This window comes from Drosophila yakuba, chromosome 2R, assembly GCF_016746365.2.
Source record: "Drosophila yakuba strain Tai18E2 chromosome 2R, Prin_Dyak_Tai18E2_2.1, whole genome shotgun sequence".
Taxonomy (NCBI): Eukaryota; Metazoa; Arthropoda; class Insecta; order Diptera; family Drosophilidae; genus Drosophila; species Drosophila yakuba.
This window is the reverse complement of record NC_052528.2, coordinates 4,331,908-4,353,415: the sequence shown is the minus strand read 5'-3', so window position 1 is coordinate 4,353,415 and position 21,508 is coordinate 4,331,908. Positions and strand designations below refer to the sequence as shown.

General features: G+C 41.1%; 1 protein-coding gene across 1 annotated transcript in view; it reads right to left on the bottom strand.

Moving 5' to 3' along the window:
* Positions 1 to 658: 658 nt before the first annotated feature.
* Positions 659 to 21,508, bottom strand: part of LOC6529262 — a 72,858-nt gene continuing 52,008 nt past the window's right edge. The window contains 1 exon segment of the mRNA XM_002090231.3: positions 659 to 2,798. Within this exon segment, the coding sequence (XP_002090267.2) occupies positions 2,438 to 2,798 (361 nt within the window). The 3' untranslated portion in view covers positions 659 to 2,437.

The window sequence follows — 21,508 nt, the reverse complement described above, 5'->3', positions numbered from 1 at the left end:
ATGCCATACATCTTCACTATTTCCCCAATGCTTTCAAGCACATGGTTAAGCTGCTCAAATGGTTTTCTAATATATGTTCTAAGCCAGCTAAATATGGTCCTAACCGTAGGCCAACTGTGGTCATTGTTTGCCGCACAATTGGCGCATATTAAATTACCACTTTTATAGCAAATTAAACATAACACTCACACGAACGTCGGCTATTTTTGGCCGCTCGGTTATCTAAACAGATAATTAAGTCCGCTTTGAGCCGCGGCTGTCTGCCAGCCAGCTGATTGATTGACTTTATCGGTCGTTCGAGCGGACTCTTATCAACACTAGGCCGGAGTCAATCTTTTTGGCCCGGTCCGTCTCCGGCCTATCAAGATGCAGTCAGAAGGTGCATAAAAATCGTATCTCTCGGCAAACGGCAATAACAAGAGCCTCAGCTCAGCACAGCACAGCATAGCAGAGCCGAACACATACCGCAGGAAGGTAGGTAAAAGTCTCAGATTAAAACGAGTTCTTAACGGCAATCGTGTAGGCCGAGGAGTGCCATCTTTATGGACAGGTTAAGACAACTTCCTGCGTACCCGACCCTCCATTGGGAACGAGGAGTTGCTTGATCGACAGTTTAACATGTAAACGAAACCAAAAAGGATGATACACCACAAGACCATTCCCAGTACTTTATATAAATGAGTTTTTATTTTCAGATCTTAAAGCTAGATAACAGAGTTGTTTGGGTGCAGAATTAGTTACTAACCTTTATAGTAGTCACTTTTACAATTTATGCAGGCATTAGAAACACATAATTTGGAAAATTCTGTACCAATATTGTTGACAATTGAATATATCATTGTTTGAGTACAATCAATTTTAAACATAAGTGTATTATGCCAACTTTTTTAATTAAGTAATTATTCGTTGTTTATAAGAATTACTTAAAAGAATTTTAACTTTCAGCTTTATTGCTTAGTTTTAATGGTGGAAGTTTTTATGTATAATTGCTATTCGGTGATGTGAAGCAGACTTCCAGAATTTCAAAATGTATCCCAAGTACAGCTCACTTCCAGGTGTATGGCATCGTTCCAGGTGTTTATTTTTTGGCTGGGAGAATCAATCAACCGCCAGGTAAGATGACCATCCACATTCTGCAGTTTATGACACTCTGTCACACAAAATTTCCAGGCGGCTGCATAAACGTAGCGACATAAATAAACAATTTAAAAAAGAATGTAGTATACGTATAATTTGATTAATAGCGACAGCTAGAATACAAAAGAGTACAGAAAAAATATTCATAAATGTTGAATGTGTTAAAATGAATTATTTATGACTTTACATGCAAATCAAAGTTTGCAACAGTGGCGCTTCCAAATTAAAATGATTCTATTTACTTTTTGCTACGTTCATTACCTGCTCATCAATTTGTAATTGGATCCCAGGTTATTTAAAACAAATAAGAAACCTTGGCTGAAAAAAATGTTGTTTGCTGAAATATTCATTGTTAAATGCTGCGAAAGAATTCGTATTTATTGCTGAAATGATTTGTGTGAATTATTTAAGCTGAAAAAAGTTCAAAATCAATGGATTAATTATGATTTCAGCTTCCACTCCATTTCCATTTCCATTCCAGATCCAGTGACCAATCCAAACCAAACTACAACAATAGCGCCAATGCCTGGGAGAGAAAGAAACGGCACGGAACACGAAAAAGTCTGGACAACAGTGCCCGGCATTACACCTAAAGGATTGGGTGGGTTTGGGAATTGGGACTTGGGACTTGGACGTTGGTTTCATCACCACCACTTGGGTATTTGCTGGAAGAAAAAAGGGCAAAGGAGCAATTCTCTTTCTAAAAAACATAGCAGTGCAGCAGTATACGTAAGTATGGAGCTGTAAAACACGCAGCTAGAAAAGACTGTGAAAAAGCCAAAGCTCCTGAGCTGTAAGTGTAACTGCAGGTGAAAATGGATTCTGAAAATTGGGTTAATTGATGCTTAGAGTTTTGCTTCAGTAGCGGGGACTAGTGGGTGCAGGTGGTGTTGTTTAGCGCCAAGTGGCTAATAGTTTTTGCCACCCCCGTCGCGTGGCAACCGGAAGCAGAAACCGGAAATGCGCACAAGGAAATAAGCACAAGCATCGGCTAAGATTATCATGAATTCCTTACTTGGCGAAAAGCGTCAATTCTCATTTCGCGTCTCGCTTGCCTTTAAAGAGAATAGTATTTGCTGAGAAAACATATTCTAGCAGACGCGAACAATGCCATTTAATTTATTATTCACTTATGTTGGACCTAAATGGATGTTCTGGTAAGAAATTTTTATAGAAACAACTGCCCATAAATCTTTTGCAAATACCGAAATGGTGAGGTCGTTTACGTTTAGGGTCAAAAGGTAAAAAGGTCAGCAAACTGCCACGTTAATGCCATGTTTATATATACGGGTAATTAGCATTAGCCCATTGTCGAATTATACACACCGGGACTGCCTTGTTCCGTGAGATTGGCAATGAGAGTGGGGGGTCCACTGCTCAGACTCCCGCCCCCCGCACCACCGGACGCGGAAGGACCTGCAGCTCCTGTCGCTGCGGCACCACTTCCGACTGAACCACTGGCAGCCGCCGGATCGAGCGTCTGCGCGATGTGGAGGAGCAACAGCAGGGATGCGAAGGTGGCTCTAAGCGTTGGCCGCTGCCTCATCTTGCAGTTTGGTATTTTGGCTATGTGCTTGTTGTACTCCCGCACCGGCATCAACATGTTCCATTGGTTGCTTCTTGGCTCCCTGGCTACGATGGCGGTAATTGTGGACGATGCTCTGGAAATAAGAGGGGTAAATGGGTTAGTGATGAATTGGTTTCGGATAAACTGCATTTGTGGAATTAGGGCGGCAAAAAAGCTGTTTGTTCTATTTCATTTAGTGTATCTCAAATATTTTTGGCTTGCTAAAAATGCATCTCTTGGATACTTTTTCGTTTAGTTCCGAGATCCAACTAAGCCATCTGCCATTCTACTAGTAGCAGTTGCAATTAATGTTCTTTGCAAGTTTATTGTAGCACATCACATACGCAGACACACACACACATACATAGCTACGCTTTGTATCTCAATGCTGTCGGGTTTGCTGCACACTCTTCACTTCACCAACTGGTCGCAATTAAAGTTCCTGTAGTCCTGTTTAGTCGACATCTGCTCGGCACAGACACGAAATATTTCTCGGCCAAACATCAAAATTGCACATTCGGCATATAAATTGCTCAATTTTAAGTACATAGGTTGATTGTGTCGCGTTGCTAGTAAACCAACACACAAAATTGCAGACGCAACGCTAATTTATCTTCTAGATTCCATTGCGGGAACTACACTTTCATCACCCAACCACGAATGGCGGAGCACCCATCCTTACTGGGAAATTCGGTTTCTTCAACACCCATTGGCTTAATTATATCTTCACATAACAGTTGTTGTTGTAAAGGGTTAAGTTACACTATATTTCGATTAGACATTTGCTTTGGTGTAAATTTGTTTGTTGAGTTGGGCAGCTGTTTGAATATAAAGTTCGACTTTTTATTGAGATATCACTTTAAATGCTCGTGCCTTAAATTATGAATCTATGGCCGGTCTTGTTTATCACAAAAAAACATTACACCTTGTATTTTCGCTGTCTTCAGTTCGTATCCCTTTGTTTATATTTATGCATTGCACTTGTGCCAAGAGCTTTCAGCTTTTCACTGTTTTCCCAGACTTTTTCCCCGTTTTCTTTTCTGGTGGCGTTGCCGTGTGTGCGTTGCTTTTGTTACATTTATAAATGGTTTAGAGCGCACATGTGCCGCACAGCACCAGAACCAGAACACACACGCACAGCTGTGGCTACAATTTGTAACTGTAGCGCATTTATAAACGCTGGCTCCTTCGATGTCCTTGCTGCCGTTTTCAGATGCTCTCCGCTACTCGCTGCTTGCTGCTTTCTATTTTTCAGCATTGCCAGGACTGGTGGGCCAATGTTTACACACACGCTCAAGAAATTTTGTTGGTCGTCAACAAACCATCAAGCATTTGCGTTATATTGCTTATCAGCGACCGAGATATGGCAGAGGGTATTGGGTACTTGGTACTTGGTACTTGTTCCTTTCGAAGCGGTCTGTGCCTCGTATTTGATTTACCCTTCGGAAAAGCGGAAAACGTGCTCACATGCGGCTTGCCTGAATTTTCCACTCGTCTCAGTTCGCTTTTGTTGTTTCAGTCAATTGCCGCATTTTAAAAACGCATAAAATTGCTTTATGTTTGCCTTGCCAGTATTCTTCCCATCGCTCTTTCCCTGTTTTCTTTTTTGGCTTATTCTCTGGCGTAAATTTATGCAAGGCGCCTTAGTTAGGGGCCACAAAACTCGCACATGACAGTCGACGAGACGCGTTGGCGTTGGCTTTGGGATTTCCTCCTTCCATTCCCCCTACCATTCCTTCAGGAAAATAATGCAGGCTGCTCAGCTGCAGTTCTCCAGGTACGTATCTTCGTCGCCGGGTAAGTATCTGTAAGTGGTGCATAAGTGGCAGGGAAATGTTATTGATGATTTATTTGCATTTGGCATTGATATATGCTAATGTTTTTCCCTCGCTATCTGCCTCTTTCTTTGCCCGTCGTCTCCCTTCAAAATGAAAACAAAACCAAAAAAAGGTTGCTCACGGTTCCAGGCCATGGATTATGTTATCTTTAAACGCGGCCTGTTGGCTTTTCAATTTTTCATGCCGCCGCCAGCGAAAGAAGAAATTATTATGGCATTTTTCCCATCCCCCCTGGACTTTCTTAAAGTCATTTTTATTTGCATTTCGTGATTTCGAACAGACACCCAGATAAGCCTGCAATGCTGTGCCAACTCAAATATTTGATTTAATTCCCTGACATAATAATTAATCACTCGGCACCTTTTACGGGACGTGTATAACCCCAGGGTCTTGTTTATTTGTTTATAATTAAATATTATTTGGCAGTCCAAATGAGACAGCCAAGCCGAGTGGCATTTATCAGTCGTTCACTTTGGCTAGTTTCGTTTTTCTTATTTTGTATTTTTATGTCTTTCCCTTCTTTCTCCCTCTTGCCTAATGAGTTACAAATTTGGTTTTTCTGTTGTTTAATGGCTGACAGCATTATAGATTAGTGGCCGAAAGTTTTTCCAGTCCGCCTCCCCTCCCTTCTATTTCTATGCCATTTACATAGGAGATCTGGGAACAGTTCGCCCCGCGGCCCTTTTAGTCGACCGTCTGTCGCCGGTTCGGATTTTTTGTATCTGGCTACTTGGTGGGTCTGCAGATACAAATGTATCTGCGATGTGTGCTTTTCTGGACTAATAGCTGGCTGCCAATGGGTATTCGTGTTAATTGTATGCTCGTTATGAATGTCAGTTGGCATTTTAAATTTGGCAGAGATTATTTGGTTGTAGGGAGGGTAAAACTAGCGGGTAAAATATATATTTATGGATCTACTGATCCAAAGTTTGGTATACTTTGGATAAGGGTAATTAAGGCAAGATATATCCTTAAATATATAGAAAAAAAAATAATAGTAGCGCATTTAAAGTTGGTAATAACATTACAAAAAAAATGAATTCAAACTGTGCTGTTAATGTAAATACCTGTTGCCCTTGTGAGCCGCACAGCATTTACTTCTCGGCAGCATTTCTTGGGTTAATTTACTAAGACAAATCTGGAAATGAAAAAGTTTTCCGCTTGATGCGACTCAACTCGCTGGGTGGATTAGCATATTGGGAAGACTACAGGCTTCCTAAGAGATTGCCCCATTCCGTATTAAAAATTCATGCTTCCAGCTGACAGGCCTTGAGATACATTTGAAATTCAAGTGCCAAGACACACGCGCATCGCTAAAAGTGTCAAATTGGCAAAAGTGGACTTGGACTTGAAGGGGAAGGCAGCAGCCAGTAAGGCAAAACAGAAACATTCTAAAACAAACTTTGATGCCCTCTGTAATGGGCGTTGTGTGCGTGTGTGTGAGTGTGGGGTCTATAAGAAATTGATATCATTTATCAAACTGACACATCACAAAACAGGGAGTGAGGTTGTGAAGCGAATCTTTTCTTGGCCAAATTTTGCAAATGAGGCAGCCAGCCAGCCATTCGACAAACGCCACATAAATAAACAGGGGATGGGAGGCCTAATTGAATTCAGCTTTGCGAGAGTAAGCGGGAAATACATAAATAATCAGACGAGATCGCAGCTCTGCGGCAAAATTAGTTCATTAAAGAAGTTCAGGCGAGATTTGCATACGAAACAAAAAATTCGTCATCCCCGCCGAAAAACCTAAAAAATAAAACGCATGAAAGCGAAAAATAAATGCAAATTAAAAAAGCAAAACGAGGCAGAGAGGGCTATCTATGTAAATGTTTTTTCATTTCGTTTTTCGAGGCCAAGCTGAAACTCCGCCCGCCCACTCGACAGAAAGAAAAAGTAACAATTGCCAAAAACTTCAAAAGTCAGCAACATGCAACATGAATATCAAAATCAGAGAGGCAGCTATAAAAAGCATATAAAAATGCTACGAAAGTGGCTACTACTGTGTGCATGCATGAAAAGAGTGTTGGTATTGCATGTATTTATGTTTGTATTTCGTGGAAACGAGTGCAGCAAATCAATGCCCAACAAACGGAACTATAAGAGCTGCGTGTCAGGGCAAAAAAAAAAAAAAAATGAAAAGGGCAGGATGGTATGGTATGAGTACTACATATAAGTATATATACCCCGACGAATAGTTCCGGGAAACCCTCTCAGCGATCAGGCCCAGCCCACTTGTAATAAAAAATATTTTCAATAATAAAGTGTATTAAGTTGTGAAGTGCACAGAGCCATACGGGCTGGAGTGAAAATAAATGAAATGTGAACCATGGAAAAGCTTCGAAAAGCAATGAGAGTGAAAAATTCTCATGTATGTGTGCTATTCACAAAACGGAGAAGTACAAAAAATAACGAAAAATATTTGTGTGGAGCGGCGACGCCGCTGTATGAGTTGCGTGTAAATAAAAATATTTTTTCCATACAAATACCGAAAAATGGGTGACGAGATGGGCAGTTACATTCCATGGAGACAACTCTGGTTTGTTGATTCTACGGATACGAATACGAATACGAATACGAAACACGGAATACAACCGAACGAATGAATGAATGTGTCAATGGCTCAAAACGATTTATACAGCATATTAAATTCTGACATCAATGTTTGATTGTCCATACATGAAAAGTAATAAAACGGAGAAGTAATGAAATCAAATAAAGTGTAGCGGCATCTAAAATTGATTTCCACTCCCTGAAATTGAAACTCATATGTATGTTCGATTCCAGTTTCACATTTAAAGAGATTACACTGGAATTGAAGTGGCTGTTGCACTCTGGAAATCTAGACCTTCCTCTTATATTTAATTTTACTTCACTTTTCTTTTTACGTTCTTCGACTGACCCCAGGCTCACTCTGTGCACCCATTGTTGTTGTTTGCGCAGGAGGGGATTTCGAAGAGGCCACCAAAAAGCTGAACCGAATTGGATTTAACCTCTTTCGGACCAGACTGCAGAGCAGAGGTGTATGCATGGCAGAGGGATTAGAGCGGGTCTCTATGGATTTAAGCCCACTCGCACACGTGCCGGAGGTGAATGCCTGAAGGGATTTCTGTTATGCAGAGAAGCCAAATTCAAATTGCTGCATACTTGTTGATGCAGTGAAATGTCTTCGGGCTCTGCCCCTACCTTTGGCTTTGGCTCTAAATGCCTCTGGAAGTCTGTTGGAGGTGGGGAAGAGCGAAGCTGAGATTTATAACTTTCTTAGGACTCACAATTACGTAGTAAAGCTACTAAAGTACACACAGTTAAGCTGAATATGATGGAATTTAAATGTGGATGTGCCCGATTTACTTTTCCTTTCCAAACCTATCCATTATATCCTTACATAAAAATATTTATCAAAGAATGCAATGCGCCCATTATCCATTGAAATTCCCTGTTAACCCTTTTAAAGTGCCACAAATTAATGACTAAATCCCGTTAAACAAAATTCCATAATGAGCAGGTCAATTTGCAAGGGAATTGACACCAGCAACTCATCTCTTCCCTTTTGGTGCGCCCCAGAACGAGCTCTGTGCCCAACATATTCCTTAGTTAGGGACCAATATTCAAATGGCTGGCATCCACGAATTATCACGTTTCGCACAAAACCCGCGCACCTGCCTCAGCATATGCTAATTAAGGAGACACCCGCTCATTTTGGGGTGAACTAACTGGGTCACGAGAATGACATGGGGCGAATTCGCACAGCGATAGATATAGATAGATACCCGGCTAACGGCATTTGACCAGGCCCCAAGGAAGAACATTATGACGGGGATGACGCTTACGAAGCCTGCAGAGAACTATCAATCTTGAGCGAGCGAACACAATTCATAACCGGAAGGAGTCGGCTGCTTCTCTCGAAGCTCTTCTGCATGTGGCACAATAACCAACGCCTACACTGCAATCGCAGTTTGGGTGCGTTCTTGTTTCATTGTAATGCAAGAGGCAAATCCTTCCTACTAAACCCTTCACTTATTATAACACTAATTATACAAAGTTAGTTACAGATTAAGGAAGTGAAATACAATCGATCAGAAATCTGTAGTAGCTCAAACTAACAGCAAGATTTAATGTTCCTTGTTCCCAGTGCCAGAGAGGCGTGGCCGTTGTGTGAGTGCAAGTTTTGGGACAAAAGGCAATGTCAGTTGCGGTTCTTTTAATGAGCCGCCAAGGCGTGAAAAAGCGCAGCGATGCCGTCCGCCTTTTCCTTCAGTTCTCCCCCGCTCTCAGCTGGAAAAGGTGAGGCAGACAGGCAGGAAGGCGGCAGGCAGCTTGCCAGGTTTATAATTATGAATGGGGCCAACTGTGAACTGACACAAAACAAACTCAACCCACATGGGGCCATTGAGCTGTCAGCTGTGGCGACCTCGCTGATGCGGCAGCTACACCCAAAATGCAACGCCCCTGCAGAGGTAAGCAGCTTAATCGAGCTGCATCTACTAGCTGCATCTCTGCCACAGCCCCTAAAAGCAAACAGCAAGCCATGCCCACACCCAGACCCTAGCCCACCAAGCCCATCCACATGGCCGTAGTCGGTGTCTGTGCCGCCGTTATCATTAGTTGCATCTTAGAGGCACTCAGCCGCAGCTGAAAAGCTTTCAGTTCCCCAGATACCCACCTCTGCACTGGTCGAAAATATGCACACCACTTGGGTGTGATGTGACTTGAATGCAGAGTTTGTTCATGCGAGGTGGTAAGGTTCATAAAACAGTATTATTGCCGGCTAGCCATATGTATGATCCCATTGCTCGTGTTTCACCACTTATCATGCCCTCTTCCTTCAGTTAGTTGCGTTTGAATATAATTTCTGCCAGTGTATACCCATAACCGACCCCAGTCAAGTGCGGAATGCATGGATAGGCCAGACCAGAAAGGAAACGTTGAAGCGGGACTGGAATGGGAGAAAAGGCAGGTTGGTCGCAGCGGCTGAGCGTTTTATTAATTTATTGCCCTGACGATAGTGGAACAAATCTATTAAAATGCGCATATTAAGCACAAAGCAGCTTAAGTAAATTACGCACTTATAGATGGCAATAACGAAAACGAATCAGGCTCAGAATCAATGGAAAACTGGGCACAAGCAATCAGCGACGGGAATTAAAAAAGAGAGCTCAAGATGGCCAGCTAAAACAAAAGTCAAGTCGTGGCTGTAAAAATGGTTTAATGAGCGCTCTAAAACTTATGAAATAAAAGTCTAGTAGAGTCGGAATGGAAAGAGCTGAGTTTAAAGTCGAAATTATGGTACCCTGCTAGTAGAACAAGATTGAAAATAAAGATAGTAAGAGGTAGCTACATAAAACCCGTGTGTTTATTTAGTTGTAGCTTAGGCTGGCTTATTAATTTTTTAGTTATGTAAAACTAGATAACATACTTTAATGAGAAATCCAATTTTAGTTTAGTAATTTCAATTCAAATGTCCATAATATCTGATTCATATTGAAAAAAGAATCGATTTTATGACCAGAAACACTCGAATGCATACAATTTAGTGCTTCTGTCAACGTTTTCAACAAAACCTTTCAGAAAAGCGTACAAACAAAAACGTATAACACCACATCGATTTTTCAATGGAAACGACATAAAATGGGTTCAAAAACGAACAAAAGCCGATCGAAAACTTATCATTAAGACCATTAATAATTAGTAAGCCTTAATGGCAAAGCGAAAAACGCGGCTCTGATTTGGCTCAAAAATTGCTTAATTAGTCACGGTTCCATCTGTAGTAAAATGCGTAAATAATTCATAAAATATGGCAATTTTTTTAGCGTTTATCAGATCGTGTTTCTTTTTGTGAGCTGAGAAATTTGAGAAATTGTTTTCGTGTATTTGGTGTGTTCTCGGCTTTATGGCGGGTTCTTTATTCTGTTTTTTCTCCATCTAACTTGGGCGGCGGTTTATTTATGGCTTTGCATTTATTTAATATCTATGTACAGTTGCGAAAAAAATAATAGCACCACCATACCTTTTTTTGTTATTGATCAAATAAATTAAGGTTGAGGTACCGATAGAACCAAATACTGATTTTTCGCATAATGCTAGATATTTTTCCCATCCAAAAATGAAAAAAAAAATTTGAATTGTTTATACCTTAATTTTTTATAATTTTTTTTGGGCGGCAAGGTCTAAAATGAGGCGAAAAAAAAAATAGCACCACTATCGATTTTTTCAAATAATCAATAATTATCGAAGGATTGCTTTGGTAAAAAGCATGTGGTTATTAAACTTGACACTTAATCTATTATTTCGAAAATGATTTTTAAAAAATTTTCTTTAAAAAATCATTAAAATGGGACGTGGAAAGCACTGCACTAAAGAAAAACGTGACTTGATCAAAAAACTCATTTCTGAAGGAAAATCTTTTAGAAATATTGGCCAAATCCTTCAGTACTCAAACAAAATTATAGGAAATGTAATCACCTACAACGAGAATCCCGAAAAACGTGGGAAAAAACAATCATTGGGCACCCATCTCTTCAAAAGGCTAGTGCCCGAGAGCAAGAAGGATCCATTTAAAGCTCCTACCGAACTGAAAAAGGATCTCAACATATCCGCAACAGTGCAAACAGTTCACACATGTCTAAGGGAACATAGTTTAAAAGGCTGTAGTCCAAGGAAAGGTCCTTTTTTTAAATGGGAGACACATACCCAAGCGCATTAGGTTCGTCAAGGAACATTTAAATTGGCCATGCGAAAGATGGACGAACTTTTTATTGTCAGATGAGAGCAAGGTGGTTTTTTTTGGTGGCAATGGATCTTGATCGAATGTAAGGCGCCCTAGGAACACCGAATATAAGCCAAACGACACAGTAGAAGCAATTAAACACGGCGGATCCAGTGTAATGGTATGGGCATGTTTTTCTTACTATGGAGTTGGACCAATACATTGGATAAAACCATAATGGATCAGCATGTGTATGTGGATATTTTGGAAACGGTTATGCTACCCTTTGCTGAATATGATATGCCGCTAAAATAGGTCTTCCAACAAGACAATGACCCCAAGCATACCAGCAGGAAAGCCAAGGAATGGTTCCAAAATAGATCAGTTCATGTTCTGGAGTGGCCTGCGCAGTCGTCAGACCTCAATCCCATCGAAAACCTTTGGTCGAATATTAAAAAGGCAGTTGCAGCTTTTAAGCCAACTAATAACGAAAGCCTATGGACCGTGATTAAGGAGTCCTGGAGCAATATAACCCCAAAACGGTGCCAGGACCAGGTTGACTCCATGCCAAAGCGTTGCGCAGCTGTTATTGGTAATAAAGGATACACTACCAAACACTAAATTAATGGGATCGGCGTAGTTTTAATATACAATCACTTGTTATTAATGAATTTGTTACTGTTATGTTTATATTTTATGTTTAAAGCATTTTTTATGAAGTGGTGCTATTATTTTTTTCGCCGTTTTTTGTCATTTTTCATAAAATTCCTTAAATAAGTTAAGAATTCATAGAACAATTGTGATTTTTTTTTATTTCCTAAAAAGTGAATTGTTTAACCTTTCTAAAAAGGTATTTCAGATCCTTTTAAACCCAAAATTGTAGGTAGGAGACTTATTCAAAGTTTTACTGGGCAAGTGGTGCTATTTTTTTTTTCGCAGCTGTATATACTATATATATGTGTACATATTTGTATCTACCCGAATGGCCCTTGCGAAACAGGTTGTACCGTGTGTGTCCGTTGAGTTATTTAATATAAATTAGAGAACCACTCCACAGTGTCTGGGCCACAGCTGATTTCAAAATAACGACACGCATTTCACTTTATTTCTCATCGGGTTCCACAGTTTATTTTCGGTCCTAAGAGCCAAACAAATGGTTGCAATTAGAACAATATGGCGAAACGCGCACATTTTAGAGGTTTACGAGTTCGGGGCTACAACAAATGTGTGGCAAGAGGTCAAATTGATCGGCCCATGAATATTGATAAATGATCGACACTCGATCGTTACCGAATGAGAACGGCTGAAGTTTTATCTACATGTGCTGTAATTGCTTGACATTTGACTGAGTTCATTGTTCGCTTTTTATCCACGCTTATATGTATATGCTTATTTAACCAAGTGTTTGGACAATCAAAGGGGAGACATGACATTGATTGATTGGGGAAGAGATATTTATATTATTTGGAAGTGTTCTGGACGCTTATTTGGGAGCCGATTTCTTCTTTAATATTAATCAAAGAGCACATAAAAGAGGTGCCAATAAAACCAGTTTGAGCAAAAAATTTTGAACTTTCTAATCAAATTACTTTTTGCCAAGTATTTGCCAGGCATATAATTATTATATACTTCTCCAAGTTTGCCTAAATCCCTTCACTAAATTCTGGTAAATGTGTTGCGGTATCAAAATTTCGCACCACAAAAATCACACGCTAAGTGAATCAGATTTGTCTATGAAGCAATTTGTTTGAAATCCAATAATAGGACCACAACCACAATTCAGTTTGTATATGGACGCACAACAGCAACAATGGACCTGGCAAAACCATCTCATTATAAATTAGAATGAAATTCATTTTTAATAAATAAAGAGCCCGTCTAAGACCATAAAAGAATGAAGCCCTGTGTAGAGTTCAATATGTGCGGAATATGTTCCACTAATTTGCGGCCTATCTAATTAATAGTTGCTGTTCTCGTCCCCTATTTGGAATTCTTTGGTATTATTTTTCTGATGAACGCGTCGAATGTAAAATGAATAAATTGATGGGGGGCGCGGATCCATTGGCTGCGGCCGATTGAGTCTGAAAAACGTTTACAAAATATGTGCCCACTAATTGTCAATTAAGCAGGAAGTACATAGTTGAGCCGAGCAACATACATATAAACACGCATACTCGTATGTGTCCAAATTGCATGATTGATAAAAGCTCCTCGAGTTTGAATATCGAAAGGCATGGAAGCGTGCCAGGAATTCGCTCCATGGGGTAGAAAACTAAGCGGCTAACTGATTTCCGAACAAAACTTTCAACATATTAAAACTGCACTTGCCGAGATGGATATTTCCCCCGGTCGGCAAGGGAATGGCAGCACAAGGCGCTCAAGTATGTTGAACACGCGTCAAGTTCCTGCGGAAAACTTTTGCGTCAACTTTTGCAGGACCAGAAGACCTCCAGACGAAGGTGAGTTTCAGTTGGTCTGGGCACTTAAGATCCATTGACAATGGCAGCAGAAGCAGCAATAACAACAACAACAATAACAATAATTCTAATTAAAGTTTTCAATTTGAAGTTTCGACCTCCACAGTCACCCAACCGCCAACACCCAGAAAGAGAGACTCTTATCGCAGGCCAACGTCGTAGGCGATAGAAACAAAGCCGAGCACACAATGCCAGCAAACAGACAATGGAGCGCCATCGAGTACAAAGCAGTCCCAAAATGATCCCAAACTTAAAACACTGGAAAAAAGGCGAGATAATCTTAAAGTCACCCACTAAGCAACCGAGCACTGGCAATGATAAATCTAAGATCAAGCCAGCAGCTCATCGGAAATAAGGGACATTGTATCGAAGTTATCAATCATTACTTATAAATTATTTATATGAATTTCCAATAGGCGTATTGGTAAATAATCTAAAACACCTCCTTTTAGTTTCCTTTAAACTAAAATCCGATATATTTTTCAGTGTGCTAGGATGGCTAGGTGTAATCTAATAACAAATAACTTTGGGAAGTATTAATCATATTCCCCGGCGGTGTGTGCGTGCTTGTGTGTGTGCCGGGGTGTTTTGTGCGTGTGCTGCTTCTACTAATTATAAGTTTCAATTGTTCACTGAAAGCATTTGGCTGGCGCTCAATTATAGAACTCTACTTCGTCCCGAACCCATCAGGCGTGTCTAAGCGGCTCAGACTATTGAGGCATGCACTCGGCCAACTAACTATGAATCATGCAACGAGGTGAAGCTTAGTCTCAGACCCACAGGCCTTGCTCTGCCCGATAATAATAATCTGCATAATCAACATCATAATGCAACCAGACAAACTCACAAACTCACACTTACACTCAGTCGCAAAAGGGGAGGCTGTGCGGCAAAAGAGCTTTTGGCCAACGTCAAACATAAAATCTCAACGAGAATCCTCAAACAAAACAATTTAATAAACGAAATTACATTTTTGAAGATGTTATGGCAGGGGGAAAATTACACTGTCCAAAGAATTCCCCTCATTGTCATTTGGTTTTTATGAAATGCAATGGATTGAATTTCTTAAAAGTTGTATATTTCAGTGAGTACATGGAGCCAACAAAAAAGAACATAATAGGCACTTGGCACACTAGTATTTTATGTAGTGGTATGTTATTTTTAAATGTATATTTAGGAGCAGCAATCTCCAGTAGTTCCAAATCTTCCTTGAGCACAACAAAGTACATTCTTACTTCGATCTAGCTAAGCAGATGCAACAACGGACCAAAATGCTATTCAAAAGTGGGGAGGATGAGTTTGCGGCACGGATTGTTTGCATATGGCGGTGTGTCTCTGTGTGCTTATCCAAAGCTGCAACCGAAATTATTAAAAGCAGTCACAGAATAAAACATAGAAATAAAGAGAGAACAAAAATATAAAATGTAAACGTAAAAGGCAGACACACAAAGGAGCTTTGACAGAGAAGCGATGAACCAGGGAAAATCCGCTCCAAACCTCCCAATCATCGTTCCCATTCAAAGTTACCCGCCCACGCTGAAAATCCAGCGCCATGACAAATCAATATTGGTTATTTTTGTATGCAAGAAGAGGGGGCGTGGCGGCCGTCTGCCCTGCTCCTCCTTGTCCTCCTTCTACTCCGCCCCCTCCGTTGCCAAAATAATCATCACAAACTTTGACGCAGCACGCATATTAAATAAACTCGCAGCTACGGGTTCAGAAGAGTATCTCATAGATACGAAATACAAGTACTCGGCACTCCAGCATGCATAAATTAGTCCGTTCGTTGCCTGTCTCGCGGAATGTTGCCCGAAAAGGATGGCGTTGCACGGGGAGGGGGATACAGCAACGGATTGACAAGCGCGATTCCGAGTAATTAAGAGGGAGTTGGGTTCGACTCCAAGCCCTTAGGAGTGGGTCCTTGAGGCGGAATTTGATATTATCCCTCTGCAGGTACGTGTATGTGTGCACCGATGGCTGGTTAACCCCATGACCAACGAAGCTAAAAGTGTATTTCGTTGCAGGACAGCTTAAATTAGTGATCGCAAACAGGTAATCGCAATTGAGGTATTCAACTTCGGAGTGGAAGGCATGATTTCCGTGCCCAACCCAGTATAGTGATTGATGGAATACCAATTATTGTGATAGAAATTGTCAACAAATTAGCTGTAAGGACTTTCGTTTCTAATTAGGAAGCGCTATGGGAAAACACGGAATAGTTTTCACTACAAAAATAGTTCAAGATTAGCTGCTTAGATGGTGCTGTTGAATTTAGCCCCAGGCAATCACATAAATTAATAAACAAAAACAAAAAGTTATCCTGTTTGGCCAATATGAACGTGATGTCTTTAGTTTGCAATGTTAAGGCCTTCTGCATTTATTCTCCGTCTTGCATCGATAGCCACTAATGAACGTTTTATTAGCTTAATCTTCGGGCTGGCAAATAGCAATTACCAACTTGGGTGCAAACTACCATTTCATCACTATTTATTGGATGCAAAGCAAAGTGACCCAGCAACAAGTGAGTCAGCTGCCCCTCTTAAATTTCCGACCTCGATAGCAACGTACAGCTAAACAGAAAAAATTAGTCAGAGATGGATAAAAGCCGAAAATTCAAAGCTGAAAATGTTCATTTGTATTTCCGATGGCCACAAAATGAAGAATCCCTTGGACGCAGACATCCGACCCAAAAAGCGAACGGAAAACTGATAATGATTGTGGCCTGCGGGGGCCTTCTATGGTCAAAAGCCCGAATCCAATGCAAGTGCATAGCGAAAAAGACAACGCAACTTTACAAATCAAAAATCTATAAAATGGAAATTATGCAGGTGATATTGCAACGGTTGGAACACGGTTTTTAACTAATACCATATAGAAGCATACCAGTAAATGAAATAAAATATTTTTAAGAATTAAGCCTTGTTACCTAAAAACGCAGATCTCTTTTCGCTCAGTCTGCGGATTCAGGGATGCAGGGTGAGAGCCATGGCAATAACTGGCGCCTGCCTAACCAAAATTAGTCCAGATCTAGGGGCCTACCACTGATAAGGGGCGCGGGGGTTCGAAAGGATTAAAGGCAAAGGATATTTCGGGTGCATATTAAAAGCCAGGCAGCAAACGCAAGGGAGGCAGTCGAAATCAAATGACGTCCCCGCATAGACAAACAAATTTTGCATGTGCATGTGCAATAGAGGGAGTGAGTTGTGGGGATATGGGTGGAGATGCCAAAATATTCTATGGGTGGCTTCTCCCACTCTGGCTTGTTGGGGGCGTGGCAGCTGCAGAAACAGCCCTGGCATCATCATTAAATATCATTAACACAGCAACGAACAAGCAGCACAGACAGCACAGACAGCAGACAACTGACAGCAGCCACATCAGCAGCAGCAACAAAAGCAGCCATTCGGTGATATCATTAACAAGAGCAGCATGGTGATTTTAGATCCGGGAGATCCGGGGAATGGAGAGAGAATGGGAATGGCACTAGCAATGGGAATGGGAATGGGAGTACTTTAGGCAAAGGAAGCTCAGGCAATAGCAATTGCAAACGGAATCGCAATAACACACAGAAGTAGCAAGCAGAAAGCAGCAAGCAGCAAGCAGCATTCAGCTTTCAGCATCAGCAGCAACAATCTGGATATCTGGCAAAAGGAAGCAAATGTGTATACAAAATGTTTTTAATTAAACGCTTCCTCCCTTTGAGCTGAGCGTCTTCCTCGGCAAAACGAAGTTGACAGACTTTCTCGACAAGCTCGCAACTGAAAATGCCAGTTGTACCTTTAACGCTATCAGCGGCAAAAGTCATCAGCAATTTGCAGGGATATTCCATGAATATTTCAATCAATTGGGGTTCCCCCTGTTTCTCATTTCCCCTTTCTAGTTGCTTGCATTTGAACGTCGCTCGGTTTATATAGTGTACGTACAGAAAAAAATACTTGTGATATTATTTAATATTATTTAATTGAAGAGAATAAATATACGGAAAATTTTAAAATATTTGAGCGAAACTGGATGGATGTTGGGTAACATTTTCACAAGCCCTTGAAATTGCATCTCCAAGAGGTTAAAACTATTTTCCGTGATCCAAAAGAGTGCATTACTTGCAAGGTATTTTCTCCATTCACTGGATTCAATTCGATCGCTGCACTTCGCATTCTGCCGGAAAGAAGAAAGGGTCATGGATATTCAGTGTTATGGATGCATGGATGGATGGATGGATGAGTGCTGGCATAGACGAATGGATTGATGGCTGGATGGATGCAAAAGTATAAAATTACCGAACGGCATTCCACACATTATGCAATGCGCGGATGTTGCCGCTGGATGTTGCATGGCAGCGGCGCAGTCCTTTGAAATCACATAATAATGTGCATCGCCCGCTGTCAGCTGGTGTTTTTATTGCAGATTATGAGGGCAAAATATGAAGCAGGAGCCGGAGCGGCGAACCAACATTGCCATGATTTGTATAATTGCAGTGCGAATAATTACATCAAAATCAACAATGCTGAGAGCAGAGTGCGGAGTGCGGAGTGCGGATTGCGGAGGGCAGACAGACACAATAAAGGATAATGCTCTGTGATTGCCAGTGTTCCGGCTTGCGTACGGTTCGCAACAAAAGTTCTTATTTATGCGCTTGAAAAAGTTTTTAATTGATTTAATAAGTAATGTGATTAATGCTGAACAATATGCGATAGCAGAGAGATACATATCCGCACGGCCAGACAGTAGCACTTCTATCGGGAGCCTCAAGAGCAAATTTTGCTTTTCCTGGTCGTTCGTTTACAGATTTGTGGCCTTTGATATCGGGGACTTTGAAAGCTTATGTGTAAAATGTGTTCGACTTCTCGATTCACGATGTATTCGAGCTTACTTCTAATGAATGGGTCGATTGATTAGCGGGGATTATGCGTCTCAGGCAGGAATCTGGGAATCTGTTGACCACTTGCCACCCTTTATAAATTGGCCCCCATTTGGTGGTTTTCACCTACAGTTTCTGACAACTAGATGTAAACAACCTCCCACATTTGTAGCCCAGAGATAAGCAGCTGGAGAAAGCAGAAGGGCAGATAAGAACTGTCCATTTATCATTTTTTCTCATTTATGTTTGTTTTGCGATGCTCCTCTGTTAAGCCCTGAAAAATGGCAGCACTAAGGCGATCAGAATCGGCAAGGAGGCGTGTGAAGAGCGCCCTGACAATTGCCCCAAGCTGCGGCCCTGATGGCTCCCTTCTGTTCGGATTGCCCATGACAAAGTAATGACAGTTTACAGCAGATGAAATAAACAAATGACCAATGCCCATCGGACCATCGGAACATCGTACCATCCGAGCGTCTGAACGTCTGAACTGAGTTGTGCGGGATGATTGGTGTTGGCGATTGTCAAAGGAACTCTGAGCTGCACTCGCAAAAAAACCACTGCATTTGCATGGTATAATATTTCATATATTTGAAGCTTATTAGTTTAAAATGTGCTTCTTAGTCTCACGGTGTTCAATATATTAGCTCACCAAAGCTACACATAGTATTAGGGACTGCATCATTTTTCCGAGTGCCAACGAAATGCTCAATTATTTTACTCCGAGTTGAAAGCCAATGCTGATCTCATGCTTCGTTTTATTCGTTTGTTCGCAGCAGTTAAAAGAAATGGCAACCAAAATGGGGGCCAGTGGGTGCTGGGGGGATGTTCTTCGTGAACAGGGTGACAGTGACTGACTATCATTACGCATTTATTGTTGCTGCTGAGTGCCATTGTGTTGGTCAAGATGCTCGTATGAGAAGAATCCCCCGATGATGACGGCGATGATGAGGAGGATGATGATAATGATGATAGGAACAGACGTTGCCTGGTGGCCGAAGGGTGTGAATTTAATAAAGCCCCCATAAGTACATATGCGAGCGGGTGAACAAAGGCCGCTATGGCAACATTCCTCCATATCCATCCACCTCTTAACGTGCAACAACTATTTTCAATTATTGCCAATCATATGTTGCATTCAATCGATGTTTACTTGCAGCAGAGGCAACCTCATTATGAGGCTGCTTTCCAGCCTGCGGGTTACAAGAGGCCAGTGGGTGGTTTTTGGGGTCGATTGGTCCTTTTCGGAGCGTGAGACGTTGCCTAAGAGCCATGTAATTAGTTTGCAAGTGAGTGTCAGGATTAATCTTTGAGTGTGTGTTTGATTGTCGCCACTTCACATGAGACCCTCTCTACCGCACAGATACACACACTCTCGGTAATGCAGTCCAAATTGGAGATGCGTGCGTGATGGAAATGTTAATCGTGTCATTGCGATTTGTGCGTGCTGCAAGCGCTAATGAAAGACAGACATCGCAAAGACATTCGTGTTAATTTAATAATGTTTTTAAACTATCAAGATCATGATTGAATCGCAATCGAAGCCAGCCGATTTCACCTGCCCACCAGCTAATGTATGGGAAAGAGACCTCACTTGTTCAGCTCTAGTGAAATACCTCTCATCTCGATTGTCTGTATGTATTTATGTATGTATTTGGCCAAAGAAAGTGCGTAGCGCACATGTTAATTGAAGACATTGCTAACAAAGGCACAGAAACGCCGTTCCAAAAAGGAAAGAGATGGCAATGGAAACAGAGCAAGAGATAACCATATAGTTAGGTGATGAATACTTCAATGGCCATGCCATTACGACCACCAACGAAGCCTGCAACAATGCCACAGCAGTAATCAGCCCTTTGAAGAGCTATGATGGGCTTTGCGATACCCGATATCCCCGTTAGGGCGGAATAGTAATTGTTATTTAATTAACTAGTCGATTCACAGGCTTCAAATTTTCATTACATTTTGGCTAATTGGGGAACTCATTTCGATTGAATTAAAGCAGATATTCTTTGCCTTTTGCACAACAACGCAAATCAAACGAAGCTCGTGCAAAAGTGAAAATAAAAATAATAATGGAATATTTTGTGTTCAAAATCAATAAATTCGATGTATAATCCATAAACTGAAAGCATTACTTAATATAAATAGTTGGTGCTTTCAACCACCGTTCGAACTTTTATGCAACAATATGTTGTTTTCACAAAACTCCATGTTACCCTTGACTTTAACACTAACAAATTCTCGGGCTCACATGGAACAATCACCATCCACAAGGATGCCGACGTCCATCTAATTAGGTTATGTTTGATTATTGTACCAGTAATATGGCCGATCTGCTGCTCCGAGTGCTGGTTCCACTTCATGTGCCTGACCCTATCTCCAGAGATTGTCCGGTCAATTCCATGACCGACCCCAGAGCTCAACCCGAGCGAAATTGGAACCGCCAATGGAATTTAATCAAGTTTTATTTGCACTAGTCCGAGGTCCCTGGGCAGCGCAGATGAGCAATGAGAGCACATCAGCAATAAAATCTGCCATATGTGTGTGTATCTGCTACAGTGGAAACCAGTACGAAACGTACGCTTGTCCTTCGAGTACGGGAAGTTTGAAGTTAGAAGTGACTTATACAAGCTTTTAGGTATCAAAGAAAACGACTTTGAAATGAGTGTGCCTGTACTCAAGCTAATAAAATGTTTCTCTATTTGTTTTTCTTGCCATAAATTCTGTGCCTCACCAAAAGTTCAGCTTATCACATTTCGATATATAGAGGTTGAACTGTATGTATTCGAGTATCTGTGTGGCAAGTGCTCCAGCATGTGTGAGTATTGATTGTCATAATTAAACGCTGCTGCTGTTGTGCAATTTCCCTGACCATCACGTATCTTTGCCCAGTTTCCCCATGTTTTCCTTTCCTGCAGTTGCTGG